At 44.5% G+C, this 22,846-nt stretch overlaps 2 protein-coding genes across 3 annotated transcripts in view; both read left to right on the top strand.

The window, feature by feature from the left end:
* Positions 1-213: 213 nt before the first annotated feature.
* SNRPC (small nuclear ribonucleoprotein polypeptide C) lies at positions 214-10,009 on the top strand. Of its 2 annotated transcripts, none has more exons than XR_014565783.1 (6): positions 214-327; positions 2,773-2,815; positions 3,866-3,974; positions 5,348-5,437; positions 6,402-8,541; positions 9,418-10,009. XR_014565783.1 is itself a non-coding variant. In XM_083745116.1 (6 exons), the coding sequence occupies exons 1-6, from the start codon at positions 224-226 to the stop codon at positions 9,792-9,794; spliced, it is 576 nt and encodes a 191-aa protein (XP_083601242.1). In that variant the 5' UTR covers positions 214-223; the 3' UTR covers positions 9,795-10,009. The 2 variants fall into 2 exon arrangements, 1 of the variants encoding a protein (XP_083601242.1); XM_083745116.1 differs by having other exon boundaries at positions 6,402-6,506; positions 9,670-10,009.
* Positions 10,010-13,108: 3,099 nt separating this feature from the next.
* The window catches only part of BLTP3A (bridge-like lipid transfer protein family member 3A), a 54,844-nt gene continuing 45,106 nt past the window's right edge, over positions 13,109-22,846 (top strand). Inside the window, exon 1 of the mRNA XM_083744903.1 lies at positions 13,109-13,432. Coding sequence (XP_083601029.1) covers positions 13,389-13,432 — 44 coding nt within the window. The 5' untranslated portion in view covers positions 13,109-13,388. The remainder of the gene's footprint in view (positions 13,433-22,846) is intronic.

Below are 22,846 nucleotides of genomic sequence, written 5' to 3'. Positions count from 1 at the left end.
ATAAAGGTAACGATGATCACAGCAATAACCGGTTATTATCACTTCCGGCCTGAACTGTATATGGCTTTGCTCTCTTAATTTGCAAGGCGAGGAATATTGGGGGGGGGGGGGGTTACCATAGAAATGCCTAAGGTTTAGAGCGCCTCTGTTCTGCATTGACCATAGAGACTCAATACAAGGGCGCTTTTTATTTTTTGCCGGAAGTCCGATTTTTTAAATCTCTATGGTAAAAAAAAAAACCGGGAACGGTTGTCGCATAATAATTGCGCCATTTCCTTTAGACATTTGCGCGGCCGGTTGCGCATTGCTAGCGAGCAACATGCCCAAGTGAGTAAACTGGAGAGCCTTCGTATGAAAAGCTCTGGTGGGAACTGGGAAGGGTGAAAAGTGCGTGCAGACTGAGTGGAACAATTTTCTGTGGAGGGGGGGGGGGAAACAGGTGGCTTGTCCCATATATTTACGTATATTGTTTGTGTACGTTCTCTGTGCTGGTTCCGGTTTGTACACATGTACGTAATTCTTTTAAGTGGGCTTCCTAATAGCTTCACTAAAGATAATTGTGGCTTTTAATGCTTGGTCGGGCTTCCTCATAAATATTCGTGAATTCAAATAACACACATACACCATTTTTGTGTGCGTGCGTGCAGAGGCCTTAAGGCTGAGGTCTTCGCAGAAACATAGAGAAACTGCCTTATACTGTATACGCTCAGATCATTGGTCCATCTAGCTCATTACTGCTGCCAGTGTACTGACTGGTAGCCACTCTCCATATTTCAGAGGCTTTCCCAGCCCTACCAGAAGATTATGGGGATCAAAACAGTAGGTACGACCCCTGAGTTGTCACCCTTCTTACTTCCAACTATGTCCCACTGATCATGAGATTTGACTGCATATTTTGCTGACAACTTGTTCTGCCTCCTGGTAAACTGCCCTCTGGGAAGAACCCATTTAGACTTCGCACCATGCCAGGAATATTTGAGGCATTGTGAATAATTAAAATACTTGGTGGCTCACAGACTCAGCTGCCCTGTATATGGGGACAAACTATTCATAGGATCATAGAATTGTAGGGTTGGAAGGGACCCCGAGGGTCGTATAGTCCTACCCCCTGCAATAAAGGAATATTCAGCTTTCCCATAAGGGGATCAGACCTGTAACCTTTCATTGTCAGCACCATGTTCTAACCAATTGAACTATCTAGGCTGATACAGTTCTAACATATTCTGATGTTAGCTGTGATTGACACAGTCACTGCGTCACTTTGTTCTTCTGTCACTTAAGAAAAGAATGAGCTGAATCCAGTATTGCATCAGTGGACTTTTGCTTTTACAAGAGGACAGCCTCTGCTACCCTAGCACACATCCAAAATCTGGTCCTCCAAGCCTCTGGAGCAGATTTTGAAGATGCATGGAGGGCTGTAGGGGGGAAGAGAGGATGGTGGTCCTGATTGCAAGTGGAATTCTGTTCCACTTGCACACAAAGAGCACTTCATACAATACCTGATTTCTTTTCTCAGTCTTTCTTTTTAAGAAGGGATTCATATTATTACAGTGGGACCTCAGGTTACAGACGTTTCAGGTTATAGACTCCGCTAACCCAGAAATAGTACCTCAGGTTAAGAACTTTGCTTCAGGATGAGAACAGAAATCGTGCAGCACAGCGGCAGTGGGAGGCCCCATTAGCTAAAGTGGTACCTCAGTTTCAGGTTGAGAACAGACCTCCAGAATGAATTGAGTTCTTAACCCGAGGTACCACTGTATCAATGAGACTGACTAGATAGAATCTTTGCACATAGATAAAGATAAGTAAATCTGAAGGATGCCATTGCATAAAACAGGTGAATGTTTTTTTGAGGAAAATATAGTGAAATAGCTTCTTCTTGTAAAAGCAACAAAACTAAATTACTAGTTGTCAGGGGCTCAGGAGCAGAGGCACAGGAGAGGGAGGAAATGGAGAGCGAGGGGGAGGAATCCGAGGGGAGCGTAGGCGGTGACAGTGATCAGAGGGATTCCATGAGCCTCTCCAGCGAATTGGAAGATTCACAGAAGGGAGCGCCGATGGCCAGGGCAAGGGGGGTGCCAAGGGGGAAACCCCAGAAGGAAGGGGCCAGCGGGGACTCCCAGAGCAGCAGTTGGAAATCAGGACCAGCTTCCCCACCAGAGCGCAGTGGGGGGGAGGAGTCCCAGGCATCGGGACCAGTGTTTTCACCACCAGCGAGAGGAGATGAGTCAGGATTGACCACGCCTCCATCGGAGAGCGGGGAAACGGTCAAGAGGAAAGTTACCGGCTGGGCGCGCGCGCCAAGTTCAAATGTACAGGCGAGCGGCACAGCAGGTAGCCCGGATAGGGAGCCAGGTCCTAAAGCCCGCCGGAAGGAGGGGCAAGACTCAGGGGGGTCAGCGTCAGAAGAGTCCAGAAAGGAGGAAACCCCAGGGGGCAGAAGGACCCAGAGGAGGAAAGAACAACGAGAGAGGTGGAGTAAGGCTAGAGTCTTAAACTGGTGTCTAGGAGGCGGAGACTCAGATGGAGCTTTGCCGGTCTAGGTTCTAAGACGTAGAGTTGCACGCTGCGGTTTGGAAATGGAAACTAATCTTCAATAAAGACTTTTATACGTTATTACTGACTAGCGTTGGTCCTCTGTGAGCTGGGACCTGGAGGCAACTCTGACACTAGTCTTAACTAAAAAGCATATTAAACTTTTGAAAACACCAATATTTTAAGAAGCAAACAATCATTACCCTACTTCCAGTGCATATTTGTCTCTCGTTCCAGGTTTTATTGTGATTACTGTGATACTTACCTCACCCATGACTCTGTAAGTAGGACATTTCACAATGTTACAGTATGAAAGTTAAAACAGTTCTTCAGAGGATTTCTTCTGAATACATTTCCTAAATAAAATCTAATATGCAAGCCTATCACTTTCATCTAGATAGATAGAATGTCATTCTAAAAACACCCTCGGTGTGAAATTGTGTGGTGAACTTCAATAGTTTTCTATGCCTTGCTGCAAATATTTATATTCATGATTAATTTCATTATAATTTATATACATGATTAATTATTAAATGAATGAGACAGGTCAGGGTAGAAGTTAAATATGCCTGAGCTCAATATCATGGATGTGAGTTGAAGACTATTGGTTGGCTGCAGGATGGTTGCTTGGGTAAATATTTAGTGACCAACCATGACCTTAATAAAATCACTATGCTGACTGTTCACTGTTATCCTGAGGTAGGTAAAAGCAGGTGCTGCTGCTTAAGGTTGGCGGTTCAAATCAGTGCGATGGGGTGAGCTCCCGTTGCTCTGTCCCAGCTTTTCCCAACATAGCAGTTCGAAAGCACGCCAGTGCAAGTAAATAAATAGGTACCGCTGCAGCAGGAAGGTAAATGGCATTTCAGTGAGCTCTGGTTTCCATCACAGTGTTCTGTTGTGCCAGAAGCAGTTTAGTAATGCTCACCATGTGACCTGGAAAGTTGCCTGCGGACAAGCACTGACTCCCTTGGCATGAAAGCAAGATGAGCACTGCAACCCCATAGTCGCCTTTGACTGGATTTAACCATCCAGGGGTCCTTTACCTTTACTTGTTGTCCTGACAATTTTCTTTCTAAAGAGAAATGTCAGTTTTAAATTATGTCATCACGAATACTGAAAGATGATGACTCAGTGAGCAAACTCACTAGATTCTCATGTCTACTTGGTAGTTTACTAGTTTGTGATAAAATCATGATTACTGTATTTGAGACTACTATATGTAAAGGTTCTCTTCCTATATTGGTACAGGAACGGTCAGGTGAAATTTATCAATATTTTAAACACATGGGTATGTTTGGTGCTTGGAGAGCAAATGTTTTATGTCTTGCAGCCATCTGTGAGGAAAACCCATTGCAGTGGCAGGAAACATAAAGAAAATGTGAAAGACTACTATCAAAAATGGATGGAAGAACAAGCACAGAGCCTGATTGACAAAACAAGTAAGTCATATCAATGCAATGGCTGTTTCACATATTTGTTTATTTGATTGAAGTTTACACTTACCTAGGGAATTAGTTCAATCCTTTTTCCACAACATGTTTGCAGTTGAAGCTCTGCCTCCTTCAGCTCCTTTATTGGAAAGTTGCAGAACTGCTGGACTTAAAGGCCGTGTCATGTAGTAATGAATGCAGACTTTTATAAGATTTCCCTGTTGAAGAATTGTGGAATTTGTGTCCTATGTTACCACATTCAAGCCCTTAACAACAACAAAAAATTATAAGCTATTATTCAGTTGTTTTCTTGTTGAGCTGAGGGGACCATATTTGGTGATTTTTCTCTTAAAATATTGGGGAAATGGTTCCTTTAAGTATCTTTGTCCAGCACATTGACAAACATTTCTAAGGGAGACTCTTAGGAGTACCATATGCTCTTGTTTTTAATCTTGTGTCCACTAATGGCCTTTGCCCTTTGGAATGTGCTTCCAACAAACACCAGGCAGGCACTTGCAGTATTGGCATTTTGATGCCTGCTTAAAACTCATCTGTTTGTCCAGGCTTTCCCTGAGGGAAGATCAAACTTGCTTGATGTATTGAGCAGATCTATTCTTTTGTGGTATCTTTTCTACTTTTTCTTTGTAAGCTTAGTTTTATTGTTAGTTTTATGCTCTTCACCACTGATACTTTTTCTTAATCTTGGTTTGGTGGTTTAGAAATGTTTTCAACTTTAAATAAATAAATCTGGATGTTTTATGGAGCAATCCTATGCACATTTACTCAGATGTAAGTCATATTGAGTTCTGTGGGTCTTACCTTTAGGTAAATGGTGATAGGAATATAGCCCCAGTTTAGAACCCAGTTTTGAAACTTTTGAAAGCACTTCAGTTTCATCTGCACACCTTCATTGCCTTACTGTAGTATCCTATGCATGCTTACTTTAATGTCCCAACGTGCTCACTGAGGTTTACTTGGGTCAGTGTGTTTAAAATAGCAAATTTACCTGGAATTAATTTCAATTGAACTCAGTGGGTTTTACTTCTGAGGAGACATGAATGGTAATTTACTGTAAATGTTGCCAAGTCCCTTACATCAGTCACATTCAACAGAAAATGTGTTTGTCAATGTTCTCTTGCTTTTATACTTATTTGAAAATATGGTTTATTGAAATGGATGAAGCTTTCCTGCTTGTGGGATTAGATAAATTGGCTGGAAGGAATAAATCCAGGCAGCTGCAGAAATGAAGAGATTGCATGACTAAGAACTTGAGGCAGTTCCACATAGAAAGTATGCATTTGGTCATTAAAAAGAATCAGAAATGTATAGGAAAACTTCAGTAACTAATTATGTTCTGCTTTTATTTATTTGCATTAATGTAGCGGCTGCATTTCAGCAAGGCAAAATTCCACCTACTCCATTCTCTGCGCCACCTCCAGGAGGAGCTATGATACCACCACCACCTAATATCCGTAAGTATGAATATTGATGTTTTATCTCTGGCAAAACTTTGGTATGAGTTACAGGGAAAACTTTAGGTGGTTATTTGGATAGTACAGTTGTACCTCCGCTTACGTATCCCTCCGCTTACATAAACTTTGGGATACATAAGCGGCAAACCCGGAAGTATATTTCCGGGTTTTGCCGCATGACAGTGCGCAGAAGCAGTCCTTCTGGTTGCAGAAACCTCGAGATCCAACCGGAGCTCTGGAATGGATCCGGTCCACAACAAGAGGTACCGCTGTACTTTAAAAAGAATACAGTGGTACCTCGGGTTACAGACGCTTCAGGTTACAGAACCTTCAGGTTACAGAATCCACTAACCCAGAAATAGTACCTCAGGTTAAGAACTTTGCTTCAGGATGAGAACAGAAATTGCACAGGCACGGCAGCAGCGGGAGTCCCCATTAGCTAAAGTGGTACCTCAAGTTAAGAACAGTTTCAGGTTAATAATAATAATAATTTATTATTTATACCCTGCCCATCTGGCTGGGTTTCCCCAGCCACTCTGGGCGGCTTCCAACAAAACACTAAAATACAATAAGCTATTAAACATAGTTTAATAGTTAAGAACAGACCTCCAGAACCTTCTAAGAACGAATTATGTTCTTAACCTGATGTACCATGTAGTAGCCATTTATTAATTACGGATAACATTGCAGTCTTAATCGGCTAGGAGGGATCGCCGAAGAAGAGCTATGGATGACGAACAGCTGATGTTCATTGCAATAGTACCTATTCACCATTACAACAACTGGTTGTAATGGTGAATAGATAAGATATTTCACCAACTCCTAACTTCTTATGGTGAAGAACTAGCAGACAGTTGGGATGCAAAAAGATGGTTGGCAATCTTCGAAAACCTCAAGTGTTTCTGAGATGTCAGGTTGGTGTGCAAACTTATTTTGACATTTGTCCATTGTTTTCATACTTGAGCTGGTCCTCCACGGCCTGGTATGATGCCAGCACCCCACATGGGTGGCCCTCCAATGATGCCAATGATGGGCCCACCACCCCCAGGAATGATGCCAGTCGGCCCTGGTAAGTTCTGGATGACATAAATATTTGCCTTTCTGCTTTAATTCCTTATATTCTGAAGATACATTTGTATGTGCATTTGCATAGGTCCTCAACTAGAGCTTGAGCTCCTATATGTTGTAAGTTTCCCTTAAACCTTCATTGCTTAGGAAGTTCTCCCATCTCTAGTGTCTGGGTTAACCCAGTTTTCTCCCCTTGGGATAAACCTCTTGCTGGATTACAATCAACATTCATTTAAAATTTGGTCTTGCCTGTTTCATAGGAATCTTGGGAGCTGCCATCCTTAAGATCTCATGTTTCTATGTATAGATAAAGATCTGAAAAATATATATTGATATTTACTGATTAAAGTGGCAGCTGAGATGTTTCTCTGTATAATTCTTAAACTTACTTCTGTCACTTTTTTTATTTTTAAAATACATTTATACTTATATTTAATCTTGTTACGATTTATTAAAATATTTTATATTATTTTAAATGGTTTTTTATATAATTTTACAAAATTAAAAATGAAAACAGTAAGTAAAGCATAATAACAGAGAAGAGATATCCCATATTCTTCTCCCTCCCACCTCTCTAGCCCTCAATGGTACAGTTAGATTACAAGTTTGTTCAGAATTCTAATGCTGGTTGGTTTTGTTTCATTGTGCAATTTGGAGTGATCAGAAAGTGCCAGGAATTATTCTGTAGTGCTGTTGCATAGACTGTTATGCATTTAAAAGATCATACTATACATCTGGAGTGAATAAAACCTTATCTTAAAAAGCATTTCACTGATTCCAAAAGAAAGCTTTTCTCATTGTCACCAAAATTCCGAACCTTTCCACTAGGAAAATTATGGTTTAGCCAATACTCTTCAGGCTCAGACTCTTCTCCACTCTCTTGCAGATTCCATTTTCCTTTCCTCATTTCTTATGCCAGAGCCTGCTGTGAAGTCCATATTTAGCAAACTAAAAATTGCCTTCAATCCATGGCTTGAAGTGGGTTTGCAAACTGTGATTCAGAAGTTGTCCTAGTTAGCATTAACCATTGTTTGCCTGATTCAGATGTCACATCATCCCATGGTTAAGCAAACAAGGGAGGAAGGTGCTCTCAATCCCCAAATCATGGTTTGACCACAACACCTAAAACAGGCAATTGTTCATCAAGCAGTCCTGGAACAATATTACTAATACCCTTTGCCACCATTAAAAGTGTGTAAAACAGGAAGCACTCTTAGCAGTAAGCAAAGTGTTGGGCATGCTCTTTACCGTGTGACCATTAGGTAAAGGTAAAGGGACCCCTGGCCATTAGGTCCAGTTGTGGCCGACTCTGGGGTTGCAGCACTCATCTCGCTTTGTTGGCCGAGGGAGCCGGCGTACAGCTTCCGGGTCATGTGGCCAGCATGACTAAGCCGCTTCTGGCGAACCAGAGCAGTGTGCATGGAAATGCCGTTTACCTTCCCACCAGAGCAGTACCTATTTATCTACTTGTACTTTGACGTGCTTTCAAACTGCTTGGTTGGCAGGGGCAGGGACCGAGCAATGGGAGGTCACCCCATCGCGGGGATTCGAACTGCAGACCTTCTGATCGGCAAGTCCTAGGCTCTGTGGTTTAACCCACAGCACCACCCGCGTCCCCTTTGTGACCATTAAGTACGCCCAAATAATTTAGTCTGTGTTAAGTGAGTCTCCTAAATGTCTTCCGTATGAAATACCAAATATATAATGCAGTACAAAACAGCAATGTATGATACCTTGAAAGACCTGGTTGTGTAAGTATGTTGTATAAGCTCTTGCCCAATTCTGGAACTTTGAAGGCATTATTAGTGTTTGTGGGCACTATCGGCATTTGGAAACTATCTAATCTAGAACTTGTTTTTGAAGTATGTACTATCATAGCACTATCATAGACAGGTAAAACAATGGAACTGGATATCAACTTTCCTTCCAGGAATCTTCATTTCATGGAGCAGGACTTTCCTGTACCACTTGAAATATGCTCCTGGAAGATGGGAGGCCTTTGGGAATGGCATGGGGGATTAGCATACAGAATGGAAGTACCGTATTTTTCGCACCATAGGACGCACCGGACAATAGGACGCACCTTGTTTTAGAGGGGGGAGAACAAGGGAAAAAAATTCTTCTGCTCTCTGCCCAGCGCCCCTTCAGCGAAGCGGCAGGAAGCGCTGCGCAGAGAGTGGGAGAATTTTCCCCCTTTTGTTTTCCCGCTCTAAAACAAGGTGCCGTTTAAGGTGCGTTCAGGTGCGCACCGACCCCTCTCGCTCTCCAGGCTTCAGGTTCCTTTCGACCTGCTCTTTGGGGCTGGCGGGGGAAGCCCACCACCAGCCCCAAAGAGCAGGTCAGGGAGCAGCGGCCATAGGCGCGCGTCACCTCTCCAGCCGGGAGAGGGGGGCTAAAGCAGCCCCCCGCGACCGTCTCCCAGCTGGAGACGCGGGGCTGGGGCGGGGGAAGCCCGAGCTTCCCCCTCCCCCAGAACGGGACCCAGAGCCATGCCGAAGCTGCGCGCAGCTTTGGCATCGCTCTGGGAGCTTGCGGGGCTGGGGGAGGAGGAAGCCCTCCGCCAGCCTCCAAACCATGTCGGGAGACAGCGGGAGGGCGCGCTACGCCTCTCCCGCTGTCTCCCGAGTTTGCGGGGCTGGCGACGGGGAGGAGCAGGCTTCTCCCCCTCGCCAGCCTTCTAACCAAGTCGGGGGACAGCGGGATGGCGGCGTTCCGCCTCCCCGCTGTCCCCCGAGCTTGTGGGGCTGGCGGTGGGGCTCTCCTGAAGCCTGGAGAGCGAGAGGGGTCGGTGTGCACCGACCCGTCTCGCTCTCCAGCTTCAGCGAAAACCTGCATTCGCACCATAGGACGCACACACATTTCCCCTTCATTTTTGGAGGGGAAAAAGTGCGTCCTATGGTGCAAAAAATAAGGTATGTCATCCTCCTGTGTAAATGGAAGAACAATTTAGGATCTAAACCAATGTGATCTGCAGTGAAGAAATGACAAAACATTTCCAAAGAACCACTAGTCTAGGAAGGTTTTCTCTTTCCATACTGAAAACGTGGAAGCTTCTTCCTAGAAATCTAGGTGGTCTTTTCAGGACACTTTTAATAGACATTGTGGTGTCTTTGACTAGAAATTGGCTAGTACATTTCTTATGCTTTAAATTTACTTTGCTGTAGCTCCAGGAATGAGGCCGCCCATGGGAGGACATATGCCAATGATGCCAGGGCCACCTATGATGAGACCTCCATCCAGACCCATGATGGTGCCAACCAGACCAGGAATGGCTCGTCCAGACAGATAAAGTGGAAGTGCCTGTGTTTTGTGTACACCCATCTGTGAACGAAAGCCCTGGGAGTTCCATTGTCCCAAGCAGCAACAAACCACCTGGTTTTTCAGTTTCCAAACTTAAATGGGGGAAGGAGGGAGGGGAGAAACAGAAGACTGGACTAGAGGTTTGTAACATTTATCAGACACATGTCTTTGTTCATTATTGGAATAAACCTTTGATGCTTGTTAGACACATTGTCTTTGTGTTGTTCATCCCACGTACATAGTTCAGTAGGACAAATAAGTCATAAACCAGATTGCTCATATGGTTGAGGCACAATTCATGATGCTGTCACTACTGCCATTCTCCCACCTTCTCTGCCTCTAGTGGAGGTAGTGTTGTTCTCCCTCTCTCCCCAAGAGCTGCACATGGTATCCTCTCACCCTCCCTGCTCTTGGATCTCCCCCCCCCTCTTTCACAAACACACACACACACACACACACACACACACACACACACACACTGTTGCTCTCTCCACCTCAGTGTCCCTAGCTACCCTTCCCCATGCTTCCCGGTGATCTGCCTTAGAGGTTTCCTTCGGTATGCGTTCCTACCATCACCTTTGTTTTTGGTTGGGATGGTATGAAGCAGCAAGTCTTCTAGCAGCAGAAACCCTTGAGACAGCACTGCTGGGGAGTTGTGCTTCTGAACAGTTTGAGTCTGAGAGATGCAAATGATTCCTGAGCACAGTGACCACTCACGCTGTATAGAATGGAAAAACAGTCAAAGTTTTATATTCCTTAAACGTGTAATTCAGATATGAGATTTTAGTTTAATAAAAAAAAGCTTTCTGCATATGGCACACTCAAAAAAAGTTTGATGCTGCAGAAGAATACATGCTATTTGTAAATGAATGTGCTATTTAATCTTTTTGAAAAACATAGCATAACAGCACTCTGTGAAACCATTTGGTTTCCATAAAATCAAATTTCCCAACAAGTAGAAACTTACTATTATTTATTTATTTTTCTGTAATGTATATATACGCACACATCCACATCCACATCCTGCCTTTCAGGGGGAAAGCCTTGCAAGGTGGCTGACAAGTAGATAATACAATTAAAATAAACTATGAAATGGAAAACTATTTAAAAACAGCATTCTGTAAAATATTAAGCCTGATTCTTCTTGTTATCAGCAATTTGCTTCTGTAACCTAAAGGGAACCTTCATGGAAAATTTGTCTGCAATCCTAACACTACTTGAAACGTGAAAGACCAGTGATCTCTGGTTTGGGGTGGGGTATTTATGACTTCATTAACAGCTTCTGGTTGTGCAAGAAGCAGATTGCTATGATACAACCTATGCTTTTTTATGTGGACATATGGAGTCACCAGGGCTGCTGAGCTAGCAGTTGTGGGCAACTATACACCCTTTTGTTGTGGATAATTGCTTCATGAAAATAGCATGTGACCTGCCTTAAAATGAGTCATGTTTGCTTTTCGTAAGTGTTGAAGTGTGTTCTCAGCAGTATAGCCTTCACTTTTTCCTAGAGAATTCCTGACAAACTTGCAGAATTTGAAATCCAATTGGGAGTTGGCAGCTTGCACCATTAAAAGTTTGGTGAGCAGAACTGTGTATGCAAGCTGACATTGCTCTGTTAATTGGTTAAGGCAGTACAGTTGCTTAGGGCGGGATGAGCGGACTTGTGGGATCTGCTTTGCTTTTTGTTCACTAAAATTTGAGATTCACCAACCAGAGCAAAATTGTGGTGAAGGGGCTGGAGCATCACACGAGCACTGCCATATCAGTTGCGCCCCATGAGCCATTCACTAAAATGATCTGCGTATTCAATTACAAAACTACATCCGACATACTCCAAACCAGGAGGTGCCAGCTGTATGATTTTCAAAACAAGCTGCTATAAAATCAGCAGCTTCAAAGTAAACCTAAATATTACAGTGAGCTAGCTGGGTAGGCTTGCCTAAACCAAAAGGGTCTATCCTGGCTCTATCCTCAGGCGGAGTGAGGCAGCTGCATTGGGCTGCAAACACTGGAGATCTGAGAGCAGCAGCAGGATGGTGACAGGATAAAGTGCTGGAATGTGTGCCTGCTCTTAAGTCAGCCTACTATCCTGCCAACAAAGATCCGTATAGTTAAAGCTATGGTTTTCCCAGTAGTGATGTATGAAAGTGAGAGCTGGACCGTAAAGAAGGCTGATCGCCGAAGAATTGATGCTTTGAATTATGGTGCTGGAGGAGACTCTTGAGAATCCCATGGACTGCAAGAAGATCAAACCTATCCATTCTTAAGGAAATCAGCCCTGAGTGCTCACTGGAAGGACAGATCAAGCTGAGACTCCAATACTTTGGCTACCTCAAGAGAAGACTCCCTGGAAAAGACCCTGATGCTGGGAAAGATGGAGGGCACAAGGAGAAGGGGATGACAGAGGGACGAGATGGTTGGACAGTGTTCTCGAAGCTACCAGCATGAGTTTGACCAAACTGTGGGAGGCAGTGGAAGACAGGAGTGTCTGGCGTGCTGTGGTCCATGGGGTCACGAAAAGTCGGACACGACTAAGTGACTAAACAACAACAACTGCCCTCCTTTGCAGTGAAAGGCAGTAGTGATGAAGTAGAAGGGATCTGACAGCCTGGTTGGCGTTTGTACATGGCACGGGAGGCGGTGCAACCTTGACTTTTGATTCAGGCAGCAAGATGTCTTGGGCCAGGCCTGCATGAGAGCCCCACTATGATGATTATTATCTATTTATACCCCGCCTGGCCAGCAGCCAAAGTGGCCGTTGGGACCTCGAGCATTTTAGAAATCCACCCTCCCTGTCAGACAAAGGCCAATTTAAAACAATAACAAGAATTATTATTTTTTCCAAAAAAATTTATTAATGTTCCAAAACGTTTTTTAGACAAACAAACAAATAAACAAACAAACAAAAATCGCAGCCTTATTTAAACCAGTCTTAGTAACATTGCTAAGTGACTTCCTTGTATCCCCCTGGTTGAATTTCAATGTATATCATTTTAACAGTCCAAAACCAATATTCTTATATAATTAACTTAATCACTTAACATCTGTCTTTCTTTCAAATTTGGCATTAAACATATTAATTCATCACATTACATACTTATCGGATATTTGCAAGCTTTTCCAATTAAGTTAACATAAATAGTCCTTAAATTTCATCCATTCCTCCTGGTAGTCCTCCTCCAACAATAACAAGAATTAAACAACAAAACACCATATTGCCCACAACGACAGAAACCGCGGGGATGTTGTGTTTTGGCTGCAGCTTCGGTACCATGCAGGGAGAGAGGAGGAGGTTGCTGGGGCTGCGTCTGCTGCTGCTCTCCCTGTGAGCCAACAGAGGGCGCTGCCACGCCGCCGTGTTCGTCCCGCCTCTCTCCGGCGGGCGGGGGCTGAAGGCGGCTCTGCCGGACTTGGCCGCGGTGGTGGCCGGGATTCCGTCGGCGTCTGAGGCCGGGAGGGAAGGAGGGAGGGGACTGGCGATGGCAGGAGGCGGCCGGAGCGGCGGAGGCGCCGGGCGGCGAGGGAGGCTGTGATGGAGCACCTGGGGCGCTAAGAGGAGCCTCGTCCTGTCCAGGGCCCCGGCATGGCTGGCCTCTTCAAGAAGCAGATCCTGAAGCACCTGTCCAGGTGAGCGTCGGCAGGGGACGCCCTGCAGGTCTCCCTCTTCGAGTTGCGCGGAGGCAAAAAGGGGGGAAAGGAGCCTGTGTGACGGGCAGGCAGAGGCGAATGGGGGTGCGGGTCCCCGAGAAACCTTCCTCTGTGGCAAGGGTCTTTGCGACAGCAGAAGCCACGAAGGGAAAGGGAAAAGGTTCACCAGACGGACACCCCCCAATTATCTGCCTCCCACAAAATGTTTGTTTCCTTGTGCACTTCTTTCCCCTCCCCAATTCCATTTGTTGCCGTCTGTTCTTCTATTGGGTCTGCCCCCTTCTTCTGCCTTCCCCGTTTTCTGCCCTCTGCCCTGTCCCTTCCTTGGCAACAGAAGAAATCCTGCTTTTGATGTTGCCATTTAATCCTTCAGCTCTGGCCGTAATGATGTTGGAGATGATCCTCCCCCCCCCCACTGTTTTATATCGTGTGTGTGCAAAAAATCTGTTCCTTTGGCTTCCTCCTCTTCCAGATTAGTTTACATTTTGCACAGAGTCAGTGAAGGCTGAACACCTTCTCTTATGGTTCCGAAGCTTGCGTCTTTCTGGCTTGCTTGTTTGAAATAAGTAAATAAAGAAAAATAATTCTCCTGCTGGCGACCGGAGTCTTAAACAATTGAAGGACCGTTGCATGAGTTAGTTTTTTCCCTTTGCGTTTGGGATTAGTGACATGAGAGAGGGAGACATCTGTTTCAAGGTATTTAGTGTTCTAGAGTGTGAGGAGGGCAAGGACAGCACAAGTAATATAGCATATCTGAGGAAAAGCATATGCTAGGATGAGCAGTCCATATATATTCCCTCAATATATTGAGGGAAGAGCAGTAACAAATTACTGGTGCATACAGTTGAAACTCTGGAAATCTGGGCTCATGCCCAACACTAAATTCACCATCTGTGTTGTTTGTACACAGTACATATTCATGCCACATTTCACTTGTGTCATCATTATTTGTTAGTAGGCTGATTATATTTCTGGCTGTCACTAACATAGAAAACGCCTAAGTTGGAAAACATAGGACAAACTGTGCTAATTCAAAATATGGTGTGCTAGTTTACATTTGAGAATCCTACCCATTTGGGGCTTTAAGAAGGTGCCTTTTGTTTATAATACTGACCAAAAACTGAGACGTGAAACAACTTGCAAGAGCCTGTCCGTTAAATTAAAGCTTTTCCACATGATCAGTTAACACGTGCCCCGGTCACATTATTTCCCCTTACTCCAGTAGTCTCTCCGCTCCTCATTATCCAGCCTGCACATTGTGGGGGAAAGGATAGCATTGCTGTAACCATGTTGCTGTCCCTTCGCTCCTTCCCTTCTTAACTATGGCTGTGAATTCTGGGGCAGGTAAAAGAGAATGTACAAATGCTGGGGGAAGCTGGAGGGAAAACTGTTGCCATGGCTTCTTACCTCAGGTTCCAAAGAGCAAGGGGGCCATCAGTGTGAAACAAGGCAGCTTAGAGCTGAGACTACCTGCAGGATGCTATATTCATCTCCCCCACCCCAATCCACTTCTTCTTCTTAGGTATTTTTGGAGAAAGGGCATGTGGTGGTGCTATGAGACATGGTGCTATGAGAGCATGGTAGAATTGCAACAACATTAAACTGAAAAATTCACAGAGTAGCATAGGTGGATGGGTATAGTTGTACCATGGGTGCAAATGAGAACTCCTGGCTGTCATTGATAGTAGGTGCATGTTTGTTTTTAAAGTAAATTCCCATGCCTCTCCCTGTCTAAGAGCCCGAAAGGTAACTTGCATAAACTTATTTCTAAAATGAAGTAAAACTTCCAAACAGTGAAAGAGCCAAGAAGAACAAATTACAGAAAGATGACAACTGTACAGCAGTAATCCATATACTATCTATTGTAATTCTGCTAGCTAAATGTTAATTTTCCTTTCCCAGGTAAATAATATTGCAGTTCAAGCACTGTGAAAATGTGATATTCTTGTTAAAGAGGTGTGTAGATCCCTTACAACAAATGAACAATGGTGGCAACTGCATAAATGTGTGAAAAAATCATTCGGACACTTTTATTATGTAGAAAAAAACAGTAGTCTGTGAAAATCCAGCATAAAGCTCAGTAAATATCTTGAGCCATGGTTTGAAGCACTGGCCCTCAGCTGCTAATCCTGATATTTTGAAACTTTTTATATGATTGAACTGAAAGTAATATAGATTTGACTTCTAGCAGAATAACACATAAAGACTTGAACTAAAGTTCCTGGTCTGTAGCAAGCCTGTAAATATATTCAGTGACTCACCAATTACTAATAGGGCTGCTTTTAAAAGAATTGTACCAAAACAGAAGTACACTCTTGTTAAGTTAGGAATTCTCGTTTCTCCATCTGCTCTTATTTTGGTAGTGAATGAAGGAAAATGCATCAAAACTGTCATAATATATTTAAATAGCTGGGAGGCTTGCAAAACACATATTCCCTGCCATAAGGCAAACTGTGTATCTATTTTTTTCTGTGACTGCAGTTATCTTAGGTAAAATACAAAACCTAAAGCTGAAGTTGCCAATGTCTGCAGTTTAGAAACTATTTAATGGGGAAAGAGTGGGGTAGGAGAAGGTTTATCGTGAAGGAGTAACACTGATGACAGCAAACAGAGGGTTTAGTTGGTTGCAGGCAGCATATAACTAGATATAAGCTGATTTAAGAAGTCTTCCCAGTGTCTGCCATGCTTTTCACAGGCCAGTGTTTCGCTGCAGGATGAGGGCCTCCTGTGATCAAGCAGAAAGACAGAAAACACCCTTTGACTGGATCTTCCTAAGTTGAAGGAGCCTGGTCAATTTAGGGATAAGACAGATGTGCACTGAGAAGGCAGAGCCAGCCAAGCATTTATTTTTTGCTCTGGCAGAATCAAAATGACTTCCTACCCAACATAAGCTGATCACCATAACAATATTTTACTAAAGATTAAGACTTGATCAAACTATTATTTTCAGATTCCCAGTTTTATTGGCTCTTCTTCCTCCCCTTTACAACTCTGCATCCTGGACAGCTGGTAGAGATCAGAAGGCTCTCAATCACCTGTCCTCCATTCCAAGGGACCTCATCCATCCAATGAGTTGATAAGCTGCTTCTGTGTAGCACTTTCTTCAAGGCAGGGGCTTCCATGGTTAGTATGGAGACAACTTAACTGTGAGCCTGGGTTTGGACCACACACAAGCCAAACCTTGGTTTAGTTCAGTGTGGCACAGAAGCAAAATGGACCAGGATGGAGCAAAGCAACTGTGAGCGCGTGTGTGTGTGTGTGTGTGTGTGTGTGTGTGCATTTTCTTGGCCTACTGTGTTGTACAAACCAGGATTGGAGAGTTGCTATAGAAACACAGGCCGTTACAGTGATTTACTTTGTTTTTAGTATTCAGGCTCCCAGGTTGGTTGCTTCTGGGTCAGTCTTTTCTGCTGTTGAATCACTTAACTCCCGAGGGTGGTGGTGGTTGGTTGGGGGTTTTTTGGCAGGGGAGTTGCACAATGTGCATGTGAAGGAATTGCTGCTTTGTCACTTACTGACTCTCACCAATAGTTTGCTTGCAGGCTTTGGAGTATCAAATGATACATGATCTCATGATCAGTGGCATACTGTATTTAGCCTAAGGATGAGAAATAGTCTGGTTAGATTAATTTCCTCTTTTTTCAGTTCATGTAATACCTCAGTGTTTGAGTGGCTTACTGTGCTAAGACCATTTTCCCTTCTAAAGATTTTCTTACGGAATAAACTTCTCTGCCCTGGCTTGAAAAATATTTGAATTGTGATCTCTTAAATATAATGACAATTTTAGTCTATGTTTAAAATTTCAAACATCTTTATTTAATAGTGACTACATTTCTTTCGCGGGACGCAGGTGGCGCTGTGGGTAAAAGCCTCAGCGCCTAGGACTTGCCGATCGAAAGGTCGGCGGTTCGAATCCCTGCGGCGGGGTGCGCTCCCGCTGCTCGGTCCCAGCGCCTGCCAACCTAGCAGTTCGAAAGCACCTCCGGGTGCAAGTAGATAAATAGGGACCGCTTACCAGCGGGAAGGTAAACGGCGTTTCCGTGTGCGGCTCTGGCTCGCCAGAGCAGCGATGTCACGCTGGCCACGTGACCCGGAAGTGTCTCCAGACAGCGCTGGCCCCTGGCCTCTTGAGTGAGATGGGCGCACAACCCCAGAGTCTGTCAAGACTGGCCCGTACGGGCAGGGGTACCTTTACCTTTACCTTTACATTTCTTTCAGGATTCTGCTTGTACTGAAGTTTTATTGTGGGTCTTAGGAATGCAAACTTCCTTAAAATAAGTGTGTATTGTTGGATAGCTCAGTTGGTTAGAGTGTGGTGCTGGTAATGCCAAGGTTGCAGGTTTGATCCCCATATTGGACGGCTGCATATTCCTGTATTGCATGGGGTTGGAGGGAGTCACTGACAACTTTACAGCTCTATGATTCTGTGGCTTGCTTTTCATATTCCGTTGCTGCAGAAGAGGACCAGGAAGAAAGATGATGGAATTGGTAGTTCTGATTCTACAGACTTTCCTTTGATCCCATATACAAACTGCATTTCACAGATGAAGAAAAAACTAAACAAATTAAACAGGGCTAATTTGTCATTTCCAGAGAATTACATTTCACAGAATGAATGAAGTGCGATTGATTCTTCCCCCCCCCCCCATCAGAAATGCTTCGCTCGTTCCAGTAAGCAAAGCAAGAAATGTTTTTCAAAGAAAGACCTGCAAAGGTGTCAGTCATTCACTATATTGTCTTGGTTAAAAGTGAAAATGAAATTGTAACAAGAAGAACCCCAACTTGTTGATTTGGTGAGCCCGATCAATAATCCCATAGCGTCAGCTTCTGAACTTGACAAAGTAGGAGTGGAACCACTGCAATGAATTCATATTGAGCCTAGGAAAGAATTCTATTAAATTCTTCCCTATTTAGGACATTGTTGGGATTTTAAGTTGGCTGTTTCATTGGCCTAGTGTGGAGTACCCAGTGCTTCTGGGGAAATCAGGTACTGTGTTTAGAGACTGTATGTGCACACACACTAACTCAATACTTTAATCTGACCTAGGGAGAACCTGAGTTGGTCCCAAATCAATTTGGAGGGGAGCTAGTGTTTAATTGGGGTTAATTTGGCATGCTATCTTGTGTCAAAATGGCGCCCAGCATCCAAATATAGATGAAGACTACTGCCTCTAGCTCGGGAATTCTCATGCTGAGTTTGGTAACAATATCTCGAGTGGCATCCAAATTTGTGTAGGCTGAAACTGTCCCATCAAATGGGGCAGCAATATCTTCAGAGTTGTCCAAATCTGCGTAGTTTGGATCCATTACACCAAAAAGGTCAAAGTGACATTATTCTCCACCATTTGGATAGAGAATGGTGTCCTGCGAGCCACTGGCGGAGGAATGGGGGGGCAGGGGGAGTGGGGTACCATTGTGGCCGGCGCCCCCGGACACATACCAAGCATCCCTACTGCGGCGGGTGGCACGCCCCCACGGGTTGTGTGCCATACCCCTGGGATGCACGCTATGCCCCACGGGGCAGCATGCCACGCCCATGAGACACACACCAGCCACGCTCCCCCCCCCCCGGTGCCAGAGCATGCAGCTTCACCACTGCCGTGAGCTCCAACTTCAGGAACCCTCATGCTCAGTTTGGCAACGATATCTCAAGAGTCATCTTGAAGCTATGGGAAACAAATGGACAAACAAACCACTTTCCAGAATAGATAGTAGATTATGATAATGGCCTATTTAGATTTTATGCAATATTTTGTAAAAAGCTGAAACTGAACCTTGATTCTTGTCGTCTATAATATAATGTGTAGCCAGTAAACATCCTGGTTACTCATGAGATCTCAATGATTTCTGAAGACGATCTTTCCAAAACCCAGAAGGCTCATAGGAAATATTTGGAGTGAGTGAAATAGAAAAAGGAAGTGTTTCATCTGCTTTGGTGGGTTGATGGAAACAAAACTGAAGAGGGAAGGGGAAGTACAAGTGAAGGTCACAGGCTGAAGTTCAAAAAGTGAAAGCACATTTTCTGGAGTTTCCATATCTAGGTCCTTGGTGTGATACCTGTCATGAAGTAGTGATTCTGCGAGCAAGTATCGCTGGGTGGGGCCCCTCAGGTAGGTGGTAACAATTAGTCCCCAAAGTGGGAGCAGGTGATGGAGCTGGCTTGCTGCCAGCATTCCCCAGCCCCTATAAATCTTCAAGTTAAGCTGCCAAGGGTTGAGCAGATGAGACCAATAGTGGGGCCGGTGGTCAAGAAGGCAGTTTCTGCACATGCTGTAGAGGAAAATGAGGGGCAGAAGGGGTTTGCTAATATGGGAAGGTAGCCCATCCAGAAGAAGGAAAACTCCCAAACCTCTGCTGCCTTGCAGGGTATCTTGGGGAGAAGAAAAGGCTAAGGAGGAAACTCTACACAAATCTGGAGTGGAGTCCTTAAAACAGTTGGATGGCGCCTTGTACACCTCCTTCCAGCAACTCCTGCAGCTAAGCTGGTGCCAAATGTATTGCAGTCTAAACCACTGTGCCTCTTGGGCTTGCTGATCAGAAGGCCGGTGGTTCGAATCTGCGCAACGGTGGTGAGCTTTTGTTGCTCTGTCCCAGCTTCTGCCAACTCTTCCCAGTTCAAAAGCACACCAGTGAAAGTAGATAAATAGGTACCACTGTGGCGGGAAGGTAAATGGTACTTCTTTTGGCACTCATCATGGTGTCCTGTTGAGCCAGAAGCGGTTTAGTCATGCTAGCCACATGACCCGGAAACCTGTCTTGGACAAACCCCGGCTCCCTCAACCTGAAAAGCAAGATGAGCGCCTCACCCCATAGATACCTTTGACTGGACTTAAGTGTCCTGGGGTCCTTTACCTTTTATCTTTACTTTGTTATCTGGGCAGCCCAGGACATACTGCCCAGGCTTGCACCCTGGGGAGGTCACTTCAGTGCTGCTTACGCTGCAGTTTGACTTCACCCCACAGGCGTACTCCGTTGTCTCTCAAGACAGATGACTGCCAACAACACCACAAGTTGGAACAGACAGCACAGCACTTGTACATGCAGCAAATACACTGACGCACATGAAGCCTCCAGAGAGGGATCCTGAGATCCGTTTTGCCTTCCAGAGGTGGAAGGTCACTCTCTCCCCCCCTCCTCTGTCAGCCTCAACAGCAGATTTTTTTATTCCTTAGTGTTGCAAAACTGGCTTCTACTGTTCTCTTTCAAACGGACCTAGATTACATCATTCTTGGGGGGAGGGAAGATGCATCATGGTCTCGTATCTCTTCCATTGAGGATAGCATCAACTTATTGAGCAATTAGTCAGCAGTTGTATTCTCTCTAAGAAAAGGAGGGTATGGGTGTGTTTAGCTAGTTAAAAGTATACTATTTAAATGGAATAGGAGGAGAATATAGGTAGTCTTTAGGTATCTTCTAGATAAGCTGGAAATTGGGAAAAATTATTTATTCCCCGTCTGTGAATTGCCTTGGTTTGGACAAATTTGTATTTCTTATTAATTCTTTGACTATCACCGGCTCTTCAGTGCCCATAAATCCCGCAAACTATTATTGAAGATTGCAGTATTTTCGGTGGAAGGACAATAGCTCAATGGCACAAAGCCCGGGCAGTGTGTGTGGAGGTCCTGGGCTGCCCAATCAGTGGTTTTCAATCAGTGTGCCGTGGCACCCTGGGATGCCTCGAATAATGTCCAGGGATGTCACGGGCAACACTGGCCTCTGTCCTTCTTTTCTTCACTCCCTCCTCTGATGCCCTCTCAGGTCTCTGCCTCCCAAAGGCTTGCACAGCTGTTTGTTGCAGCAGTCCTGGCTACAGGTTCCCTAGGTGAATGGTGTCTTTGGGGCTGGTCAAGGGGTGCTTTCCAGGCCCCTGTAGGGCAGTGTGAGGAGGCACCTCTCTTTGGGGGGGGCAGCTCAGAAACCCAGGGCAGCAGCTGCTCAGAGGTTTCCTAAGGAGAGGGGAGAAGAAAGGAGGCTGAGGGAACACTCCACAAGGGAGAGTGTTTGAAAAGGGGTGAGGGACTGCCTGCTCTGCAGGCAAGGGGTGATATAACTGGGCTCCTGGTCCCTACAGGGGTGCTGCAGAAAGAATGCAGTTGGTCAAGGGAGCTGTGGACTCAAAAAGGTTGAAGACCTCTGCCCCACATCTACAATTTGGACTGGGAAAGATGCATTTTTGAAGCCCTAACACTGCTGCCTGTCAGTGTAGACAGTACTGTGCTAGATGAACCAATGGTATTAGGAAGCTTCCTTTGTTCCTAAGAAGAGCAGCTTTGCATTCATGACTGTTTTATACCATGTGGGGACCTTGGCCTAATTTCATGCAGTTGGCAAGGGGCAGGCGGAAGGTGCCAGAACGAAAGGTTCACTTTGTTCTTTAACCTTGTAAAGTGCTTTCAGATGAAGGGTGCTATACAAATTTAATAAATAGATTTTATTTTTTTTAAAAAAAAAACTTTGTATATTGCTGGTATGCACTCCCTGAGATATTACTCCCCAGGGAATGTGTCTCTTGAAAGTAAAAAAGTTTCCCCACCCTTGGTTTAGATCATAACCTCCTACATGTAGCTGGATAATTTGCAAGCCTTTGTTAAACTAGAGACTGTGGTTGCCTAAAATATCTGTTGCAGCTGAAAGGAAGTGTGAAACCACAAAACTCTGAACTGTTAAAAATGGATGATCTTTTAGTAGAATGGAACTTTTAGCATAAAGATGCACCCCCTAAAAGTGCCGTGTGTTTGAAAGTAAACCAGCCAGCAGTACACTCCTGGTGCTTGAATTTAACCATGTAATGCCTAAAATCAAGTGCACTTTGTCTTGAGCCTGAAGATTAAACCATAGAGACAAAGGTGAAACCTTGCTTTAGCCTCCCCAGCTAAAGGAAACATACTCGTAAGGCATATAGAATCATAGCGTTGGAAGTCAGCTAGTCCAACCGACTGCAATGCAGGAATCTCAACCAAAGCATCCATGACAGATGGCCATCCAACCTCTGCTTTAAAACCTCTGAGGAAGGAGAGTCCACTACCTCCCAAGGGAGTCTGTTTCACTGTTGAACAGCTCTTATTGTCAGAAAGTTCTTCTTGATGTTTAAGTCGGACTCTCCTCTCTTGTAACTTGAAGCCATTGGTTTGAGTCCTCCAGAGCAGGAGAAAACAAACCTCTATCTTCCATGGGATCACTCTCTTGTTTCTTTAGAAATAAAATGGGAATAAGGCTCAAATATCTTGGTGTTGCCAAGACTTAATGCTTGTATGATTAACATAGGCAAAAAAAATATACTCACAAGTGTGGAGATGGAAATGGTTTAGGTTGTGGCTATCAGTGCTGCTTGGTAAGGTCCGAACTCTTGGTGATCCTGTTAGGGAATAATCTGTGTGTACTCATTATTTTACG

The sequence above is a fragment of the Podarcis gaigeae genome (genome assembly GCF_964106915.1).
Source record: "Podarcis gaigeae genome assembly, chromosome: 6".
Classification (NCBI taxonomy): Eukaryota; Metazoa; Chordata; class Lepidosauria; order Squamata; family Lacertidae; genus Podarcis; species Podarcis gaigeae.
The sequence above is the reverse complement of the archived record's forward strand: the minus strand, read 5'-3'. Positions and strand labels throughout refer to the sequence as shown.

Coding starts and splice junctions, on each gene's coding strand:
- SNRPC (XM_083745116.1), top strand. CDS start 224: ATGGTAAAAAAAAAAACCGGGAACGGTTGTCGCATAATAATTGCGCCA. Junction 3,975..5,347: donor GAGCCTGATTGACAAAACAA/GTAAGTCATATC, acceptor GCATTAATGTAG/CGGCTGCATTTCAGCAAGGC. Junction 6,507..9,669: donor AATGATGCCAGTCGGCCCTG/GTAAGTTCTGGA, acceptor ACTTTGCTGTAG/CTCCAGGAATGAGGCCGCCC.